At 46.9% G+C, this 23,127-nt stretch overlaps 1 protein-coding gene across 3 annotated transcripts in view; it reads right to left on the bottom strand.

Annotated features, from left to right (window-relative positions):
- Positions 1-23,127, bottom strand: part of arid3a (AT-rich interactive domain 3A) — a 35,832-nt gene that overhangs the window by 1,968 nt on the left and 10,737 nt on the right. For 2 of the 3 annotated variants that reach the window (XM_061239511.1, XM_061239510.1), the window contains exons 2-7: positions 19,721-20,563; positions 18,952-19,234; positions 3,946-4,018; positions 2,199-2,382; positions 1,659-1,897; positions 557-850 (exon numbers count right to left, since the gene is read on the bottom strand). In XM_061239511.1, the coding sequence (XP_061095495.1) occupies positions 557-850; positions 1,659-1,897; positions 2,199-2,382; positions 3,946-4,018; positions 18,952-19,234; positions 19,721-20,091 (1,444 nt within the window). In that variant the 5' untranslated portion in view covers positions 20,092-20,563. Of the gene's footprint in view, positions 1-556; positions 851-1,658; positions 1,898-2,198; positions 2,383-3,945; positions 4,019-18,951; positions 19,235-19,720; positions 20,567-23,127 lie in introns of all 3 variants that reach the window. The other variant, XM_061239509.1, reaches the window with a different exon arrangement.

Here is a 23,127-nt window from a genome sequence, read left to right as displayed (position 1 = left end):
GCCAGTTCCCAATGGCAGACACACAGCTATGTGAAGGACCAGTCGCGATCGTAGTATTAGCCGGTTCCCAATCGCAGACATACAGCTGTGTGAAGGACCAGTCGCTATCGTAGTATTAGCCAGTTCCCAATGGCAGACACACAGCTGTGAATGACCACTCTGATCGAGAATATCTTTATTATAATCTTTATTCTTAAAGGTACAATTGGTAATTTTGAACTTCTAATGGTCAAGAGAGGAATTGCAGCAACAAACCCCCCCACCCGAATTTAAGGACTATAAACACAGGCAGAGGGTGAGTCTACATGTCTGTGAGCCTTTTTCAATTACAAGAAGGGATTTACAATGGTCCTGTAACAATGTTTAACATACAAATCTTACCTATTGTACCTTTAAGGAGTTATTCAGGAATAAAGCGGTTTCACAAAGAACACAAACGTTTTTTGCGCGTAGGCTTACAGGCATGGCCGCGGTGAAACGTGGTCCCACTTGTCAAACCGCTCCATCCCTGACTAGCAGGAAAGCCACAGAAATAAGAGCGACGCGCAGGCCGTACCCTGGTTGTTGATGCGGATGTTCATGGGCATCTGCGCGGTCATGGCCAGCAGGTTGTGCTGCAGCGCCCTCTGCAGGAGACGCTGGTGGTCCTCCGAGGACAGCGCCATCTTCTTCTCTGGTGGCTCGCCGGCCTCCAGCTTGTCCCGGAGCTGCTCCAGCGCGGCGACCTGGGCCGCCATCGCCGCCTGGGCCGCCGCGGCCTGCACGGCGGCCGCCTGGGCCGCCATCACTGAGTGACCCGCCAACGCCGCCGACATGCGGCCCGAGACCAGCGCCGGCCCGCCCTCGTCCTCTGCAACGGCACGGCGCGGTCAGAACGAGGACACACACGCACACACACACACACACGCGCACACACGCGCACACACATTCGCACACACACACGCACATGCGCACACACACATAAACGCGCGCACACGCGCGCACACACACGCGCACATGCGCACACACACACGCACACGCACACACACACACGCACACACGCACTCACATGCGCACGCACACACACACGCGCACACACATGCGCACGCACACACACGCACACGCACACACACGCCCAAACACGCCCAGACCTTGGGATTATCAGGTCCTATTGCCGCTCTGAGTTGTTTTCAGATGTTGAGCTTCAAAGCTTTCACATTCTAACTGAATGTGTTATATCTTATCAATTTGCCCTATGAACCGCATATTTATGACACCCACCCATTTTTGAGAAAAAAATGAGTTAGAACCTTTTAATGCTAAGGTCACATCTGTGTTCTGAGTAGTGAGATATTGAGATATTGAGATATTGAGATATTGAGATATTGAGATATTGAGCTTCAAAGCTCTCGCATCCTGACAGTAAAACTGAAATGTAGGGCACTTCTGTAGGCTTTTCAGATTTTTCAGAATATGTGGTAATATAAAGTCTATAGTTCTCAAAGAGTACTGCATATGCCATTTAAGCCAAGTCAATCAAATCAAGTCATATAGCACATTCAATGCACAGTCAAATCAACGTGCTTCACAGAATAATAACAATAATGAGAAATAAGAAAATAGTGACAAGTAATGTGTAAGTAAATTGCACATCGCACGGCTCCCTCCCCCCTCCTCACCTTTCTTGATTTTGGCCAGGGCCGTCCCGTTGGTGGCCCCGGGCATGCCCATGCCCGACATGGAGAGTTTCGGGGAGGAGAGCATGGTGGGGGTGCCGTTGGGCGAGTAGGTGAAGAGGGTGCTGCCGAAACTCTGCCGCCGGCCCTCCCGCCGGTTGCTGTCGATCGCTGCCTGCAGTTCGTTCGGATTGCTGAGTCCCCTCTTGTCACATTCGTAAGGGTACAGGTACTTCATGTATCTGACGGAGAGAGAGAGGGACGGTCCCAGTCTTAATTTCACATAGCAGTAAGAGCTCTACTAAACACATCTTGAATTGATTTGACTGGTCTATTCATATAAAAACCCCAATGAGACTGGCATCCTTCTGCCAAGGGTGACCCAGGTTTGGCCGAGGTGCGGTTGTACAACTATGAGGGGCGGTTGTACAGTTCAGAGGTGTGGTTGTACACATATGAGGTGTGGTTGTACATGTATGAGCTGTGGTTGTACACGTATGAGGTGTGGTTGTACAGTTATGAGGACACGTTGCCGGAACTCACTGAGTCCTGAGGGTGAAGGCCGCGCTGGTGATGGAGGTGGGCAGGCTGAGGCCCTTGGTGATCTCTCTCCACAGCTTCTTGTTGATGACCTCCACCAGGCCTCCCTTCTCCGTCACCAGCTGGTACAACATGTACAGGTCCAACACCTGCTTGGCCATGATGGGGATCCTGTTCACGGGGGTTCCTACAGAAGCACAGAGTCCATCACGGTCCATCATACAGTTTGCTATGGTGTGACCAGTTGTCACCAACCCTGTTCCATGAGATCTACAGTCCTGATCCTGTAGGTTTTCATTGCAACCTTAATGTGGCACCTAGCTGCTGAATGAGATGTGTTATGCTAGGGTTGGAGTGAAAACCGACAGGATGGTAGATCTCCAGGAACAGGGTTGGACAGCCCTGCTCTAGCCGTTGAATGAGGTGTGCTTTGTTAGGGTTGGAATGAAGACCTACAGGATGGTAGAACTCCAGGAACAGGGTTGGTTACCACTGTGCTAGACTGTAGCCTCAGGTTACAAAGGAAGGGTTCAGTACAGAAGGCAACGGAGATCATTGTCATCAGGTATGACATATTTAAATATGACATTTTTTTTCCCCCTTCAATCTCACAAAAAGATCTCAGTTCAGTTTTCATTTCACGTGAGAACACGTACTTCGAGGAGGGGGGGGGGGACCTCTAAAAACTCTCCCAGATGAGTGATTAAAACAGGAATGACGTCAGAAGGCAGTTTCCTTTTTCTTTTCTTTTTTTTAAAGGGGGAAATTTCTGCACGGGGCTCTGGCAAGCTATCTTTGGGCTGCAGATGGGGCTTGGTTGAAAAGCGGCTTCCTCGAGCCGTCCCTAGAGGGCAGTGCGTGACGGGTTTTACGACGAACGAGCCTCACACAAAGAGGCACATACAGACCCACCCAGGCATTCAGCGGTAGCCAAAGCAGGACTGGGGCTGGGAGAGAGACATATATCATGGCTCACAGCCCCACAGGAAGTTCCACAAGGCTGCAGAGCCGCCCCAAATGTTGACAAAACTCCGCTTCGTGACGCCTAGTCTGGCACGTTCCCCGAGCTCCCGTTTCTAAGCGCTCCGTGCGCAAAGGAGTCCGTGACTTTGCTTCCGAGTGGCCAGAAACCCTCGGCGTGCAGTGGGAAATATCTGAATGTAGAGTGTGTAACGCTATTCCTGACTAGAGTGCAGAAAAGCTCAGAGAATTTGGTTATTTTTCCACCTCATTTCTGTAGGAGTGTGGGGAATCGCTAACAAGTTGTAAAAGTATGGGCCATATTAATGTTAATGTACGTATTAAGAGAAAAATGCCTTCATCGAACCTCAAAGCAGAAAAACAGGCTGGAGATAAGAGTAGAGAGAGGACGGGGGGGGGGGGGGGGGTGGGGGGGGGGGGGCATATTTCAGCTCCAGCACACCATATATGTATATCTACATATGTACACTTGGGCATCATTGACCTATATAAGACTGTGGACTGTAGAAACATGACTGGTCATAAAGCTATCATCTCAGAAACCAATAAAGATCCGCCCAACATGGAGAAACCCGAGACGGGCGTTTATGCGTCGGGAGGCTGGGGGAGGGGGTCTACAGGCCAGGACCTCCCAGAGTCCACCACGTCTAACTGTCACGGCCCGGCACTCCAGAGACCGAGGGTCAGCAGAGCAGCCACAGATGGTAACGCACACGTGTCAACCCTCCCAGACAACCACCGACAGCAGCCCAGGCGACCAATCACACACCTCTCTTCTGCATGAAGCTGAACAGGTCGTCCAGGAACTCCTTGCGTTTGGGGTCCCCGTCCAATTCGTAGAGCTGGAAGACAGGAAAAACAAACAGAGCGTTACGGCAGGAAGCGGGCCGACGGGAGTGTGGCCCCGAGGTGAGGAGGAGAGGAGGGGAGGAGGGGAAAAGGCAGCTTTGGTGAGATCACAGGGGAGGAGAACGTGACGGGGTCAGGAGCAAGCCTTCGGAGGCTAAGTAGGTTCAGTAACAGTAGAGCGGGGGCTCTCCACGGTCTTTGTTCTGGTGGGATTCAGCCGGGTAATGAACACCGATCCGGTGAATGTCCTGTTTCTCTAACAGACAGGGGCTCCGTTTCCCTTTGTTAAGCAAAAGAAACAGGCAGCCCGAGTTTGGAGAAAAGGCCTGGAGCCTCCCGGATTTGCATGGGACGACAATATCTCTGATAATTGTTTCTGGTCCCACCCGAAAACCAAATATAGGGAAAACAACTGTCATGGAAATGCTGGAAAACGGAGGTCTTCATTCAAAATCGCCATGACCACACACCATAAACCTCCCCAAACCCTACCCTCACCCCCCACCTCCGCCCCCCTTGTGCATGCACACAGACCCATACCCCCCCCCACACACACACACACACACACACACACACACACACACATACTTCTGATCGCACCGCCCCTCACCCCAAACGGAGTAAAAGGTTGTTAATCAGCATATTTCCTGGGAAGACTCTCAGCTGGAGCCAGGCGCAGTACAAACAGATGCGGACTGAGAGAGCAGTCAATTACAATAGTTTTTTTTTTTTTTTTTTTTTCTGCTAGAGAGAGGCCGCCAGGTCTCCTGCTGCACCCACGAGCGCTTCGTTCCCTTTGTGCCGTTTAGCGCTCATTAGTGACGCCAAGCAGCCTTAAGATCTTACTATCAGAGGGGGTGGGGGGTGGGGGGGGGGCTGTAATATGGAGCTAGAGGCAAGTAGAGCCTTAATTACAGGATGCACGCATTTCTGAGGAGAGCCACACTATAAATCTTGTAAATGGCTCCCCCCAGCCCTGCTCACACAAGTTTCTAATGGATCTCCCCCTGGCCCTGCCTCGCCATCCATAAAAATCGCCATCACCGCCCTCCATCCAACCCCCCACTCACCCTCCCGCCTCCCCGTAGCACTCCACCGCCGAACGTAGAGCAACTTCATTATCGCTCCCTCTCCCCGCATAAACAATCAGCAAGACGAAAATAACCCATAACCCGATGATCTGAAGAACAAACAAAATTGGGCTACCCTCCCCCCCTCTCCCCTTTTTTCGCCTATGGTACAGTGTGACTCAGTCTCTCTAGAACAGGTCGTTCATGTACTGTATTTACATAGAGATTTATCCTGTGGAAAGACGACTGAGGATATAATGGCCACACGTGAGGTTTAGGGTGGTGCAAAGATTCTAGGTCGAGTAGATGGGACAGTTGAGAAAGCGTAATTAATGTGCTGTTGGGATGGCAACCGCTTTGAACACGATAATCAACACCCACCCTGACAAGCAAGAATCTACTTGTGTAAGGTAAAAGAAAACCAAAAAAAAAAAAACCCAAGCCAATCTTTTAAACGGTTAACGATCTTGATGATAGGTATAGAACCAGCCAATCAGGTTCCCTCTCCCAATCGCTGTGCTTCCCCTAACTGGCCCCAAGCCCCATTCTCTTTCATATTACTGCATACAGCTGTGTCCTCCGCCCGGGAACCTCTGAAAGACACCCAACCCCTGCCCCCTCCCCCGCCCCGTTACCAACATAACTTCCACAGAACACATCTGTTTATCTGTTTGAGTGGGGCGGGGAACTAAAGCCTTTCACATTTACTCAAATCTGCACAACACACCGTCAGGGCGTCTCCTAGCGTGAATGTAGCAAATTCAAACAACGGCAAAAAAAAAAAAAAAAAAGGATTATATTAGTAAGACAGTGCTGAATAGCGCAAGATTAGGGGTAGTTCACCTTTTGTCGTAAAAAGAAAAGAAAGAAAAGGTTATGGTTAAAGCTGAAATCCATGGGAATTTTATACATGTCTGGGTTTGGCTTGGGTTACCGTGGGCATGCGTTTTAGAGCGGGAAATACTCATCTGCCTCTCATTCCTCAATCCCAGGGAATTTCAGAATGGGGGATTGTGTCCCATACAAGGGAATTTAAGAATGAGGGAGTTTCCTGCCAGCCTGGGCCTTGTCGGCAGTTACAGGCCCAGAGTAGCGAAGCTGCCACTTGGGTGTTATGATCATTTTCCTTTTCAAAAACCCTGTTGTCAACCTCTACAGCTGGATAAACAGTGAACAGGGTCTACATTTTAACTGACTCAATGGGATAGATCACTTTTTGCCATCTTAAAAAAAGTAGTTTTTAAATCAGTGGTAGTGTATATTTTTTGATTGGCCCATGTATGGGATATTATAGACAGAAACAGAGATTTCTGGTAACATGCCAGCTTTATCGTCGTACTGCAAGTATCAAGGCATTCAGGGCAGGTGGTCTAACTAAAGCAAGAAAATACACCTCAACCAACTCCAAAACCGCTCACACAGCAACATGACACCTCCAGAGGTTTTGTGTGTGTACGTTAGCCAATTACTCTTCAAGAAAAATTTAATTTAATCTTGTTTGCGGTTGGAACAATTTCGTACGGTCATACAACCTGTGCCCAATTGTGGTGCAGCTTCTTACAACAACATTACACAGGCCCATGGGGGTGGAGGGCTTGTGCTTGGGTCAGAAGGACTCATTGCTGTGTACGGGGTACTGGAGTTAACTCGTTTCATACCATAAACCAATCATATGAAAACTGCAATATCAAATAACTCCAGTTTATCTCTCCTTCTATCGAACTCTGATCAGTCTGGTCAGTTTCATAACTTTTTGTTGCTAATAGTGGTTCAGTAGCTTTTAAATTGCACTTGTAATGTAGTCCACAGATGTATTATTCGTTTCTGGAAATGACGTGTAACATTCCGTAGCATCGACAGCTTCAATATGTTGTTGATGTACTACGAATTAGTCAGCCCCTGCTTCATTTAATATATTCAACTAGCCATTTATTCAAAACGGGACAGTGACATTTCCCCAGACATTGACGGTGCACAAAATCCATCTTAAAACACTAATCGCACAATGCACAAATAAACCATAGCAGGCAGCAGTCCAGGAGCAAACCAACGAAGCATTGCCCCTGCACGCATCGCAGAGCACACACAGTACATGGGCTTCATCGCTGGACCCAATCTCCATATGGACAGAGAGAAGCCACACAACCCTCGCGTGAAACACGAGTCGATGTGTCTTGGAAACACTGCACCATCGTTTCACACCTGTCAATCACCTCCCGGGCAGGCCAGACACGAGGCCTCCGGGAAGCGGGGGAGGGACCCATGCTGCTCTGTCTGTAGAGTGTCTGTAGAATGTCTGTAGAGCATCTGTAGAGTGTCTGTAGAGTGTCTGTAGAGCGTCTGTAACCCAGAGCACGTGGCACGCGATACTGTCAACAGAGGTGACCTTCTCCACAACACCGAGACCTTTACATGCAGAAGCTTAGCAAACAATAATAACGAAAGCTTTTCATGGAGCCAACCACATAGTTTTGCGTTCCACATCATGTATATATATATATATATATATATATATATATATATATATACACACACACACACACACACACACACACACACACACATATATACATATATAGAAATATTACTCAGTTTCATGTGCTCAATTAAACAAATTGATTAATTTGTTAATGACGCCTGTCTCCCAAAACTGAGAAAAGGTCCACTTCCTTTTTCTTTGCAAAAAGAAACAGAATTAGCCGAATAAACAAATAACGTGGCTACCACACCTGTCGAGTTCTTAGTATGAACAACATGGCCTGCTTAATTCTCTGTCTGAGTAAGACGTGAAACCTGACCTCAGCAATTTCTTTTTCCTTTCTTAACCGTTAAAATGTCCCACTTTGGGGATTTTATTTTTTTCAGAACACACAAGAGCCGACTTTCCTTTTTCTCCAGAATTTGAATTTTATTTCATTTTATTTATTTATTTATTTATTTTAGTTTTAAAAAGCATAATATCGTATTAAGTACAATTGATACACAAAGACTGAACAGACTTTTCCTTCGGGGTCGGGGTTGAAAGAGTAAGACTGCATTTCTTTTTTCCTCTCCACCACCCTTGAGAAACAGTAAGGCATATTTATGCAACCTTCTTAAACCATCTCCAAGCCTGCGAAGGAGCAGAAATGTCTCGGGGCAACATGAACAAACACGCCTCGCTCCCGCCTGAATTCCTGACCTCTCAACCTGAGATTCACTTCAGATGGGGGCCGTAATCCAGGGAGGCTACGGCTTCTGTGCGCTGTGGGGCCTTCACACACACACTCTCACACACTCTCTCACACTCTCTCACACTCTCTCACACTCTCTCACACTCTCTCACACTCTCTCACACTCTCACACACTCTCACACACTCTCACACACTCTCACACACTCACACACACTCACACACACTCACACACACTCACACACACTCACACACTCTCACACACTCTCACACACTCTCACACACTCTCTCACACTCTCTCACACTCTCTCACACTCTCACACTCTCTCACACTCTCTCACACTCTCACACACTCTCTCACACTCTCTCACACTCTCTCACACTCTCTCACACTCTCTCACACTCTCTCACACTCTCTCACACTCTCTCACACTCTCTCACACTCTCACACACTCTCTCACACTCTCTCACACTCTCTCACTCTCACACACTCTCACACACTCTCACACTCTCTCACACACTCTCACACACTCTCACACACTCTCACACACTCACACACTCTCTCACACACACACTCACCTGCTGATAAGTGCAGCGTGTATGCGAGCGCTTTAAGACATTCAATGACATTAAAAATGCTGCTGACACTTCCATTTCCATGGGAGAGGTCACATCCGCACTGTAGCACACGTCCTCCCTCAAGCAGACGAAACACAAGGTAGATGACACGGCTTTAATATCGCCACAGCTGAAGATTCTATACTCAGTGTAATCAGCGTATTCACCGTACTGAAGGAAAACAAAGATCAGCCTCCACTCAATGTGAATAAGTGGGCTGTATTTATTAAAAACTCACGTTGGTTCTTCACTGGCATGTAGAATAATGTAAAACTGAATCTAACAATGTTGAAATATGAAATCCATTTAGGTATGTATAAATATACTGAAATCAAATGTGCACGTATAGAGAGACTATCAAACCAAAGGGCACCGATGTAACTTATTAGTTTGATGTGTGCTATTGACTGACAGCCAGTTTACATAATTCCTATATTTCAAAATAAAATAGGCATTTTTTATTAGATGACTGTGTCACCTTCAAATATTTAATGGGTATTGATAAAAAAGGTTAAGGGTCTTAAAGCAATATGCTGGGACTTTCATTAGTCACTGACTGAACTGTGCTAATGCCCTTTGACCTAAATGAATGATTAACAGATATTAATATTTTATTGAATGAGCTCACACATGCATGCTGCATGCGCGCTCGCATGCACACACACACACACACACACACACACACAGTACCTCCTCCCACACAGCCTGTAAGAATGTGGACAGTGAAATTTTTTTGTAGTTTTGGCTCTGTACTCCAGTACATTGACTTTGAAATGAAAGAATGATAATGGGGTTAAAGTGTAGACTGCCAGCTTTAACGTGAGGGTATTCATATCCAAATCAAGTGGTAAATGTATAGATGCCTGTTAGGGAACCAAAAGTAATTAGACAAACTGACAATCTGAAATAAAGTAATCATATTTAGCACTCGGTTGCCAATCATTTGCATTTGATGACGGCCAGCAATCTGTCACCCACAGACATCACCAGATGCTGGGTGTCTTCCCTGGTGATGCTCTGCCAGGCCTGTACTGCGGCAATCTTCAGTTCCTGTTTGTTTCGCGGGGCTTTTTTTTGCGTTCTGTCTTTAGCAAGTGCAACGCATGTTCAGCTGGATTCATATTAAAGAGGTTGATATGCAATAAAGTGCTAAGCATGACTATAAAAAAAGAAGAAGGCTATGTTAATCAGGGCAATATATTTTTGTCCCTTAAAATGGGGATATATATGTATCCTCAAAATGAAAGCCGTCACCCCGCACTTTAACGTCATATTCATCGTTTCATTTCAAATCCGAAGCGCGGGAGTACGGAGCCAGAACAACAAAAATTGCGTCGCTGTCCAAATACTTGTGGACTGCACTGTAGGCACCGGCCAGAAATAGCTGGCTCCATGTGAGGATATATATGGGTATCTGTGGGGCTGGGGAGCCACGTATCGTCCTGGATTAAACAGCTGCGTCTCGGTATCGGATTCATAAATGCCTGAGAGTGGTGTAGAGTGACTATCACATCGCGAGTCAGTGGTTCACACAGCAAGCTAGCGGATATTTTTTTTTTTCTTCCAATTTTATGATTCGCCATGCGCAAAATAGAAAGTAATAAATGACTAGATAACATCTCGCACTTATGAGAAATGCGATCTGCGACGTTACGTGAATGTAAAAAACGTGGGCAGGTAAGAACATAAAAACGCAACCGAGATAAATCACTGGCGCCGCGTTCAGCGCGCACAGCAGGTGGAGAACATCCACCATCTTATTACGAGTTCGGTTTCAAGTCAGGCATGAATAAGAACACATTGAGGTGTGTCTACACTCGGCCCCCACCCCCTATAAAAAAAAAAAAACAGAACTGAGATTACAATCTGGTGGAAGGGGTCTATAGAGGAGCGAGTCGACACAAGGTGCAGTCAGATCTATTCTCTGATCAGGGAGGAACAGGCACTGTATAAAAGGCAGGAAAAAAAAAGAGGCCAAACTCGTAGAACAGGTTCGCGATTTAAGTGACCGTTGACGTGAAAGCCAAAACCATTTTTTTCATAAACAATAGGCAGCGATGGATTCCAGCGCGCTCGGGCAAAGAGACAAAGCTGTCAAACCCTGCTAAAGAGGATGGGGAACGGGAGGGGGGTCCTGGAAATGAAGAAATGTGGTGTCTAGAGAGGTGGGGGTGTGTTCTGGACAGCATCAGGCCTCGGTGGTCTGAGTAGGGGGGGGGGGGGGGGGGGGGGGGGGAAACCAACTCGGTGACAATTAGAAAGACGGATTGCGGGCGATGGCTTTTGAATGAGGCCATTGAAAGCAAGGTCTGACACGGGGACGGACGCGACACGCTTTTCCGTGGAAGGTGGTGCGCGGGGTGGGGGGCGGGTTCACGACCCTGCCCCTCGCTCTGGAGGAACGGGAGGGGCTCCGCTCCTGAAACCCGGGCGGGCCGGTCGATAAGTGAATGGGTGAGCGTTTAACCCCTACTGACCCCCGATTTGTCCGCTCCTTGTCAGCTGTCCTCCCCCAGGTTGTTCTGGCTGCGTTGGAAGGACAAAGTGGAAAAACTGCCCTGGTGGTGGTGGTGTTGGGAGGTGGGGCCAGTGCTATGCGGCCACCACCCCAAACACCGTCATCCTAGCCTAGCAGACAAAGACCTGCTGTTGTCAAAGACAATCACTGTGCAAGACAGTTGCTGAAATGCAAGAGCTTTCATAGGTTTCAAAAGGTGGACACCGCCTCCTTCATTACACAATGAGTCAAGTATTTTCTGCAAGGAACATCACATTTAGCAATAATATTTAACTGCATTTAAGTTAATAGTTGCCAAGGCCAAATATTATTCTGTTACTGCACAGATCCTTCCCCAGTCTTACAGGAGCACAAACATTTGAAGATGAGGAATCATTCTTTCTACAAAATAATTTATTTACACAGGCATTTATTTAACTCTTTGCAACTATTTTTGTTTTTCAAACACTATAACCGGCAAACAATGTGGAGGAAGACCCCATTTTTGGTGACGTTTGCCTTTTAATTGGACCTCTTTCGATCTATTTTCAGCAAATATGAACTCTTGGATTTTGGAATTGACCTCAGCACATTTGAAGCAACAAGCGGTCCTAATCCGAGACAAGATAGGGAATAACCCACCGGGAGTGCCATTCTATTGGGTTTGAACACCCTTTCGTCAACACTATTTAATACTGAGCAGTCAACCAAATGTCTGAGCCAGTGTTGAAGAGTGCTCATTCGGCCACTGAACCACACAGCCAATCAAACTAAATGTAAATAAAGAAATAAAACAACATACACATGGGTTTTACAGAACAGGCAAGAAAAATTATGAGGAGACCAAAACCTCCTTTACGGATCATTATAAATGGATCCGCAGGGTGACCTTTCCTTATGACTTTTTACAGGGATTCTATTTCTGTCCATTCAGCAGTTGTGCCTCCTCATGTGTTCCACGTCCAAAGCAAAAGCACAAAAAAAACACAAAAAAAAAAACAAAAGGACAGCCAAGAGAGCAAGTGCATAAAGTGCCTGTACAAGGGAGCCGGGACTTTATGCAATCTTTGTTTACATTCCTGCCGCTACACCGCCCGCCCCCCCCCCCCCTTTCTACGGCGTATTGAGCGCCTGCCAATTTCCACGATCCCGTTGGCTGTGTGGCTCTGACATCAGCCGAGCGCGGTGAGCGTGTGCTGGACTCCGTCCAAGCCTCGCGGCCAGGAGCCAGGGCCGCTTCGCGTTCCGCTCGGCCGCCGTTCAGCGCGTTAGCCTCCCCTCCCCTCCCCTCCCCTTCCCTCCCCGCGTTCAGCACGCCCCTCTCCCACTCCCCCACGTCTTCATCTCCTCCCCCTTTACCCCCCACCCCCCCGGCGCCACAGGAAGAGTTTAATACAAATATTTCCACGCCGATTTTTCTTTTGTTATTCTTGGACGCCAGGTTTCATTAACCGTGCCCCGTTCTTTTGAAAACCGGGTGGTACACCACCGGAGAGTGCACGCAGACGCGCACAATCACGCAGACAACACACACACACACACACACACACACACACACACACACACACACACACACACACACACACACACACACACACGCACACACGCGCGCGCGCGCAGACAAGCTGAGGAGGACTGTTGACTGCACACAGACGGTCTGTCAAATGACACACATTCCTGCGCGCGGCTAGTTCGGCGGTCACGGCAGTTATCGAGTCAAGTTCCGACAAATAAGGAGCAGAAGCGCCTTCAGGAATGAGAAACGCACCGCGCGCCGGCGGAGGTGCACGTACAGCCGCAGTTCATTCCCACATCTTGATTATTAACATTCATGGTCACTCTTTTAACGCTCCTTTATCTAGCCGAGTCTATCATTAGAGAAAAGAAACCACAGGTGAAGCGACACAGAGTACAAGAAAATACAAAACGGTTTCACGCAAGGGCGCGTAGATGAAAGGGGAAACATGGCAGCGTATTTTCATGGATTATTTCCGATTACATCCTGTTAGGGAGTGGGGTGGGGGTGGGGTACAGGAAGAAGTTCTTCATTCGAAATGCAAGAGCTTTTTTCTTTTTTTTCTTTCTCCATGTTTACCCTCTCCACAAAAACCCATCAAATGGCAGGACTGCTAACCAGGAGGCCCGAGGAAATGTGACCATCTCCAGCACACTGTCAGCGAAGACAGCTTGTGCATCTGGTCAGTCAGGGGAACGTGTTTGTGTGACGCGCTCGCAGTAAAAGACACACAACGTCGCAGTGACTCACGAAAAGGGCTCCAGGCCACCTGTCACTCCGTGGATTCACCGTGGCTAAAGGCTGGGGCCATAATGTTGGGGTGGGGTGGGCTGGGGTGGGGTGGAGTAGGGCAGTGTGGGGCAGCAGAGTGTTCACTGAATGCCACTTCTGAATGGCCAACTCTTTCACTTCCTGTTGAGGAACACTGGGAATTATAATGATTGGTGAAATAAAACCACTGTGCTTTTTCTTTTTTTCTTTTATGATTAATCCATAATTATTGAGTTTTTTTCCTTCTAAAGAGATTATAGCAGCATGAATGAGCTGCTGTACCAAAGCTCAGATCCGCCAACTGCAATTTTCTATCAAAACAGAATGGAGACACGCAGACTCTCAAACGGGCAAGAACTGGTTATTCAAAAGGCAGTTCAAAACAAAAGGTAGTTCCTTGTGTCATAATTTGAAACGGTTATAATAAGCCTTCATCATAATGATGAAGAGACAGACATTTTGACAGATTAACAGACAGCCACCCACATTTTAATGTAAGAAATTATGTTATTGTAGAGTTTGAATACACGGACTCTGTAATAATCACACTGCTTAATCAAACTTTTATGACCATTTCATTGGTTGTTTTTCTCAGCCCCCAACCCCTACAAATGCCTTATACAAACAAAAAGGTCAAGACACAAACAAAAGACCCCAGAAACAACGTTTTGCCAGACAGAAACCCTAGGAAAACTCTCCTGCTTGGCCACTGAAATTGAGCGCATAAAGCCTCTGTCTCTAGGGCTGTTTTATATGGGATTCTGACAGAATGGCATATTGTAGGATTGCACTGAGGCAGATAGAGTGAACAGAGAGTCTAGAGAGCGAGAGACAGAGGCTCATATCGTGTCAGCAGCTCCTGTGCCCCCCCCCCCCCGCCCCCCTCCCCCGTCCCCCACCCTGCCTGTGCAAATCAATCTTTAATGCAAACTCTCCATACACACTGATAATAGAGGGGGCAATGAATTTTTAAAGAGATTCCTTCTTTACTGTCCATCTGGATTCCATCTGCCCGGCTGTTTGCATTTAAAATACAAAAAGAGAAACAGGAACAGAGAGATCAAAGGCTCTCTTTTTTTTTTTGTCTTTCTGCCCGGGGGTGAGTACTGTAATTGGAGGAGGGCAGGCAATGGACATAGGGGTTGGAGAAGTTAGATTAATTCAACCAGTCCCCCTTTTTTGTGGTCAAGCAATAAACAGAGTCCCTTGCACCGAAATCAGTTATTTAGCTCAAAAGACAAGAGACGTGAGAAGTACAGTTCTCATCATCTAAAAATGGGAAAAAAACCACTTCTCGCACAGTAAAATTGTTGGAAATGTGTTTTACAAATAAGATATTTTTGCAGAACATCATAAGAACATATGATCATTCTTGTACCGAGTAGTTCTTGCCATTTATTGAGCAGTTGTCTCTAATAGCGAAACACGTTCCCAATAATGTGTTTCATTGGACACCATATGTCCCTCTTTGGGTTCTCCAACTCGGTACTTAATGTTGTAGCCCTTAAATCCTTCAGACTGGTATGTTCAAGACCGGGCGATACCGTGAAAATCCCTTTTATAAGGCACCATGTCATTATATTTAATTTGACGGCACTAACTTGTCTCATGTTCACATTTCCCCCGCATGGAATTCAAGGTTCCTGTAATGATACGTAAAGCAAAGCCCACAGTGCCAGTTCTTACGTAACAGGGAATATATCTGCTAGACACTTATCAGGAATCACATGGCAAACATATGATGCAAGTGACACTTATATAAAAAACCTCCTCAAAGTTTGCTGACGTGTAACGTGCAAGAAAATGATACGACAAGAGACTCCTTATGTAACCATAAAAGACCCAGTGGTATGTATATACAGTCACTGAGCACTTTATTAGGAACACTTATTTCTGTGATTAATTGTATGGCAGCAGTGCAATGCATAACATCATGCAGATACGGGTCAGGAGCTTCAGTTAATATTCACATCAACCATCAGGACACGGAAAAATGTGCTCTAAGTGACTTTGACGTTGGTGCCAGACAGGGTGGTTTGAGTATCTCAGAAACTGCTGGGATTTTCACACACAACCGTCTCTAATGTTTGTAAAACATCCAGTGAGCAGCAGTTCTGCAGGCAGAAATGCCTTGCTAATGTGAGAGGTCAGAGGAGAAGGGCCAGACTGGTCAAAGTTGACAGGAAGGTGACAGTAACTCAAATAACAACACAATACAACAGTGGTATGCGGAAGAGCATCTCTGAACACACAACGTGTCAAACCTCTAATTGGATAGGCAACAGCAGCAGAAGACCAATAAGCGTAAAAGAATAAGTCTAAAAATACCAAATAAAGTGCTCACTGAGTGTAGAATGATCGGGGTAAGAACACGTTGGACAGGTGGGGGGAAGGAGCTGCAGGGGGTGTGAGTCAGTCAAGGCTCACGTGCCTGTTTACACTGAAAAAGTAAGTCTTAACAAGTATCTCAGTCTCATATTTAGATGTAAAATCTTATTTCCATTACTTTTTTTTGCTAAATGAGCCACAAAAAAAGGGGTAAATGTCACTCGACACACAAAAAAGAACTTAAAACAAGATTATATTTACTACTTTAGAGAAGAAAAAAAGATCTCAAGTCTTATTACAAGACTAAAAATGCTTGTTAAGACAGCCATTTTTTGCAGTGTAGAATTCACCAGAAGAACATTTTGATTTGCTTTAATTGCTTCCGGCCACTGATATGTGTAATCGACAGCGGAAATATTCCTGCCATGAGAAGATTAGTCTATATCTGAGCCCACCGGCAAATTGCCTTGAAATTTGATTAATTTCTAACCACATTATAGTCTGAATCCTGCACTGAGAGAGAGATAAAATTTGACTTGCTCATTTTGCAAATGGGAGACAAACTTTTGGCTCCCTATCTTAAGAGCAGATACAGTCATGAACCCCAAAGCCTGTCGCTCTGGTGAATTGGTGGACCCACTTTCAGTTCCGAATCCTGCGTTCTGGCACGGACTGATAAAGATATGCAGCGTTTCCACAGCAATCTGGGTCCAGCGTGGCCAGATTATCGCTCTCCCTCAGGCACATTCCAACTGCCTCCACCCACCTGCCCGAAATAAACTGCCACGTCTTAACCCCTACCTCCCCACGCAGCCACTTCCACACCTCTCATTTATACCATTTTATTCCAGAACTGAACACGCACACATATATATTTAATAAAGACATGGTAACTCTTGAAAATCTTTTCAATTCCTATAACTTAGGAAACTGTCGGGTTTAAAGTGGAACATGACCGTATCAGCACTGTATTAACAGGTGATTGTGCAATATTATCTCAACCAACATGTCTCTGGTCCAAATGATTACATGTCCACAATATTCTTTTATATTTTGGAGTAAACAAGAGATTAGAGAGATCGTGCTTTGAACATATTTCCATACCAAGCCTGGGGCCTAAGATTAGAATTAGCCTACATATTTCTGGTTCTTTTTATACATATGTAAAAATGCAAGCACGCACACGCATGCATGCACACACACACAGACACACACACACTTCCATTTATGTGCCATTCACACACTCAATCCATGGCAACCAGTGGCCATTTCACACTTAACACATTTGGCCCACACATGTACACACAGTGTTGAGTTACAAAGGGCAGCAGCAGCCATGCAGTAGCAGTATTCCTGTAGTAGTGTTGAGAACATAGACTGTGAACAACAACATGTGTGTTCATATATCCACATGAGAAACTTAATGGAAAATTACTGTGTCAATGACACATACACAAAAACCATCCCACTTCAGGCTCTATGGGTTACCACAAAAGTACCCATATCAAAAAAACCATCTATTTCTGCTACTGACTGTGGGTTTTTTGGCCAATGGAACTGGCCAACTTCCTCTTAATATGAAAAACTGGAGAGCATTGAGTGACATCACAGTATACTGGGCATGAGTTTTCAGATATGTGGAGACTATCCATCCATTATCTTAACCCGCTTATCCTAAACAGGGTCGCAGGGGGGCTGGAGCCTATCCCAGCATACACCCTGGACAGGTCGCCAGTCCATTGCAGGGCACACACACCATTTACTCACACACTCATATCCACAGGCAATTTAGACTCTCCAATCAGCCTAACCTGCATGTCTTTGGACTGTGGGAGGAAACCGGAGTACCCGGAGGAAACCCACGCGAACACGGGGAGAACATGCAAACTCCACACAGAGAGGCCGACGGGGATTTGAACCCAGGACCTCCTTGCTATGAGGAGTTGGTCGCCCTATGTGGAGACTATTAGATTAAAAATTATTGATCACATATTAAACATAATGTTGGTAACAACTACAGTACTGGAAGAGAGGAGCTTGATGGCATCCTTGGGGATAATTCCAAAAGCATTTCTGGTCATCTGTTGGAGTAATCTATCATCATAACCGCTGCATATTGACACAATGAACTGAATGTGCGTGCATGCACCATAATGAGTGTTGTTAGTACTATTGTCAAGCCAACTGCTGTCCATGTTTGAAGGATTAGCCACGTCAACTGGCTTCCAGGATGTTGAGAAGCAAATGGGTCAATACATTAAGCAAGAGTTTTCATCATCCTTCTGACTCTTCCTTTTACCAGGTTTAATAATAAAGCAATCACTTACACAAACGCAGAGCAAGCAGAACACATCCTATCCATACAGGGAAAGCCGGTGTGCTTCAACAGTGTGCTAATTGTTGACAGTGACAATTAAATCGTCCTGTATATACCATATATACCATAATAACCAACACATATTTTATAATTACAGCTCCTCCATATGTTCTTGCCCACTCACGAGAAGAGAGACGAATACAGACAAGTCAGAAGAAATAAAATCATTTGGTCGGGACAGAATATATTCATACAGTATATGTTCAGTACTTTCATAGAAGGCCAAACAATGTACACACTGCATAGAGCAGTGGTTCTAAAACTATGGGTCCAGCCCCTGTGTGGGGTCATCTGATTTCAGAAAAACAATTATCTAAAACTACACCGGGGATCGAACCACCAACCTTGCGGGCCCCAGTGATGTACCTCAACCACTACGCTACAGGCTGCCTCACAGTACATACTGTAGTCATGACCAATACAGTCAAGGCTAAAGGGTGTTAGGCACAAGGCGTGTGTGTAGGGGGGGGACGTTCGGGCCATGTAAATTTGTGGGACATTCGTTTGGGGCATCAGAAAAAACATTTTTGAACTACTAGTATTTGTGGCCTCTTAGGGGGGAAAAGCGGCGAGGCCTACCTGTCTGAATTGCTCCTCATACGTCCAGTCCCCGTGGTCCTGGCCTCCCCCCAGCTGGCTGTGAGCTCCGTGGGGCGGGAGGGCCGACACGCGAGGCTCCTGGTCGGTGAGGGGCCGGGGCTTTATCAGCTGGGAGTGGGGGTGCAGCCGGCGGTGCGGGAGCAGCAGGATCCCCTTCCCCATCACCGCGTCCCGCCCCGGAGGCACGCCCTCCTCCGCCAGGTCATCCTCGTAATCGTCCTCCATCTCCCCCTCAAAGTCCTCCTCGTCCCACTTCTGCTTTCTGCGCCAGGAGCCGAGAGGGAGAGAGGGAGAGGGAGAGGGAGAGAGTGATTAACCTTCATATCAGCACAGGGGAGTGCGTAGGGACATATACGGAGTAGATCTGGCTTCTGTGTATTGCGCCACTTGAAACTTGCAGAAAATAAAGATTATCTTCACTAAAATAACATTGTTCTTCCTCAAGGAGAACTACACATACTGTTGAACCCTAACTACTGACGATTGGACACCTCTCAAGCTCAACAGCGTTATATGAAGAAATATAAATTAACAACAAAGATTTGCAACTGATAAAACTGCAGGAGATGACACATAAATAAGATGACACATATCCTGTCAATCACACAGGAAGTACATGAATCATTTTGAGACACGCAATAGGAAAAGCCGAAAGCAAAAGTGACGTAATCCGTCCCCGATCCGTCCCCACGGCATCGCCGTATCGTCCCAGAAAGCACACACCAAACGGACAGGCACGTCCACTCACATGCGCTCCTCCTCCTCCGAGCCCATCATGTCCTTGTAGGGCTCTTCGCCCTCTTCGTCGTCGTCGTCCTCCTCCTCGTCCTCGGCCGCGCTGCTGCGCTCGGACATGGGGCTGTCGGGGGCCCTCTGCAGCCCGGCCGCCACGGCGCGCATGGCCGCCAGCGCCGCCATCTGAGCGTGCTCGGCCTCCGGCACCGGGCTGGCCATGCGCTCGTCGGGCCCCGCCAGGCCCGGGTCGGACTGGGCCGCGTTTCGGGCCTGGGACTGTCCCGCCTGCTGCTGCTGCTGCTGCTGCTGCTGCTGCTCCAGCTCCATCAGCAGCTTCGCTCTCTGCTGCCGGTGCAGGTTCTCCATCACGGCTTGAAGCTTCATCTCCAGACGAGAGGCGAGGCGCTCCACTCTCTCTCTCTCTCTCGCTCTCTGTCTCTTTCCTCCCCTCCCTCCTACCTCCGAGAGCCCAGATCACACCCGGCGAGAGGATGCTTCCCGCTCCCGACTCTTTCGAGCGAGCTCAATGTATCGACGGCCGTCGCCCTCGAAACCAGGGAGGACTGAAGGCCCCTTGGGGTCTCTCGCGATGGGTCGCGCTCTCTGTCGCGCTGCGGGGGGCCCCGGTCCAGGGCCTTGTTCGCGTCTCCGGACGCCCGTCCCAGGTTCTGCGTGTGCTTAGCCTGCGACCCCTCAGGGCAGGAGGGCACGGAGCGTCTGTGAGGCGGGGAGAGGGGGGAGCGGCAGCTCGTTCGGGACCCGCGCTAGGCCCATGCAGCCCCCCAGGCGGGTGCTGCCAGCGGAGCGGATGGAGGAGCTGTCCTCGGGCAATGAGACTGCGGACCTCCGTCAGGCCCTACTGGGGAGAGGGAGAGAGGGAGAGGGAGAGGGGGAGGGAGAGGAGAGGGGGAGTGAGAGAGTGAGAGAGAGAAAGAGGGAGAGGAGAGTGGGAGGGAGAGAGAGAGGGAGAGAGGGAGGGAGAGGGAGAAAGAGGGAGAGGGAGAGGGAGAGGAGAGGGGGAGTGAGAGAGTGAGAGAGAGAAAGAGGGAGAGGAGAGTGGGAGGGAGAGAGTGAGAGAGGGAGAGGAGAGGGGGAATGAAAGAGTAAGCGAGAGAAAGAGGGAGAGGGAGAAGAAAAGAGAGAGTGAGAAAGAAGGAGAGGGAGAGGTGAGGGGAAGGGAGAGAGTGAGAGAGTGTGAGAGAAAAAGAGAAAGGGAAAGGGAAAGAGAAAGAAAGAGATTATGGACAAGCTCTGGACTCTCTTTTGAAACATGGGGCAATTAATCCAAATATCTCTTTCAAGGACTTTTTACAACTTGGATATGACAGAAATAATTTGACATTCAAATTCATGCGTGATCAAATTAGCATCTGTAAAATTTAAATTAACATGGGACGTAGGCCAAATATTTCAGAATGTGCGTGGGGATGAACAGATAAACTACAGTTCCCATGATCAACATGTAATGCGGGTGAGCAGTATTCAGGGTCAGCGTATCACCTTTGTCCAATAGTATCATGCCACCAATGAAACGCCACCAGCAAGCACTTTTTGTAAAGGTATTTTGTCCAAAAAAACCCCCAAAAAAAACACACTCAACTCAAAATCTGGAAGCGAGCAGACACAGACATGAAACCATAAAGCCCCTCTGTGCCCTGACTAAATATTTTAAGTGGAAATGTCTGCTTTCTGCTGAATGGGGTACAGTTCACACATAGGTCAGCGATAAGCTGTGCCCGTGTTGTAAAGGAATTAATCGCAGAGACATATTTTCCCAAAGAAAAGGGTCACGCTTGTCTATTATTCCAGTCATGCCAGTGGTCAAAACTAATCTATTCATGTACCGTGTTCCATACGCTCTAGTCTGGACACATTTCATGTACGAGTACAATGGCTATCATAAGCCACGGATGCCATTTCACTTCATGAATTTCAGGTTTGTTACAAGGAACTACTCGAATAGGACGGAATGGAGTTGATCGTGTCCAATGCACGGATCTCATCCTGCACACCGCTCCACGTTCGGTATAGATTCAGACGGGTCTACGACCTGTAGTCACAGGCCCACCATCTTTCACCACTATCTTCACATCAGCCGCGCAGCATGTCTGCTTATCTCTTTTGTTCACTTGACAACAGTTCACAATGAAGGAAAATAAATTTTGTTACAATAAGGTTCCATGAACTGGCATGTCGTTAACCAACTACTACTGAGAAGTTAATCTGCACAGCTCAGTTAATGTATTTGTTAATGGTTAACTAATTCCAAGTTCATCCTATGGTTTGCTAAATGTATACATATCATGTAGCAAGTACATTAGTCAGTTGTTAAACGCATTGACTAATGAAAAGTTAATGTCATGCTTAATTAATGCATTTGCCCATCATTATTTAATGTTAACAATTACATTATTTAATGCCAATTCATGAAAATTATTGTAAAGTGTGACCAAAAATTCTGAACGTAGTGACACGTTGCTCTGCTCTTCTCCCTAAAATACTCACTTCTAGGTAAAATCAGCGACTTTCCAGAAACACTCAGCCACCTTTTCCCCCAAGAAATTCAACTGATTTTAAACATCCTGCTTTAGTACCTATGCGTAACGGCTGTATCCTGTTTGAGTTGGCCAACACACTATTGGGGATTGTACAGTAAGTAAAGAGATAAAATGTGTGTAAGTATAGGAATGCCATTCTGGCACTCGTGCTCCCAATCTTGGCCGATTTACTTCTTAATTGACTTTCTATGGATCGGATGGCGATGCTGAGAACAGCGATGGCATTGTTTCACTCAACCAGCGGGTCGAAATCTAATTCATAAACTAATCTGCCTCTTTCTACGATTTAGAAAGACAAAGGGTTGCATGGACAGCTTAAAATGTGTTCTTATACATTGGGACATAATAATTTGTACAATAAGCAGCAACACATACGGCATGCAATTCTCATCAACGTCTTTGCTGCTGACATTGAGGACTGGTTAATATGCATTTCACTCAAAGCACCTTCCCGTTTATTTTTTCCTTTCCACTTTTTTTTACTACTAGAACGATTCCAAGTGCTACATAGTGCTATATGCATATACTGTATTAATCACAATAAACAACGGACATCGTATGCAGGGAAAACTAATTTCAGGTTCCATGGTTTCAGATGATGGCTTCAAGCCGGCAATTGGAGTGAACAGCTTCCACTGCGCACCCAAATTCAACACGCGGCTCTTCCCTGTAAGCAGTCACTGAGATGGGTTTGACTATTGCCATTAATGCCGCATAGCAATTTATACCATTTGTGCAGTTAGAATATCCATTAGAGCGCCAGTGTCTACCCAACAACAATAAGGGGGGGGTATAGCCCCAACAACCATAACTGATTGGCATCTTGCGAGCTCTGGGTTGCGAGATGTGTTGTGGGGGGGAT

Source organism: Conger conger, chromosome 4, assembly GCF_963514075.1.
Source record: "Conger conger chromosome 4, fConCon1.1, whole genome shotgun sequence".
Lineage (NCBI taxonomy): Eukaryota > Metazoa > Chordata > Actinopteri > Anguilliformes > Congridae > Conger > Conger conger.
Note: the sequence above shows the minus strand (reverse complement) of the source record. Positions and strands in the feature narration are given on the sequence as shown.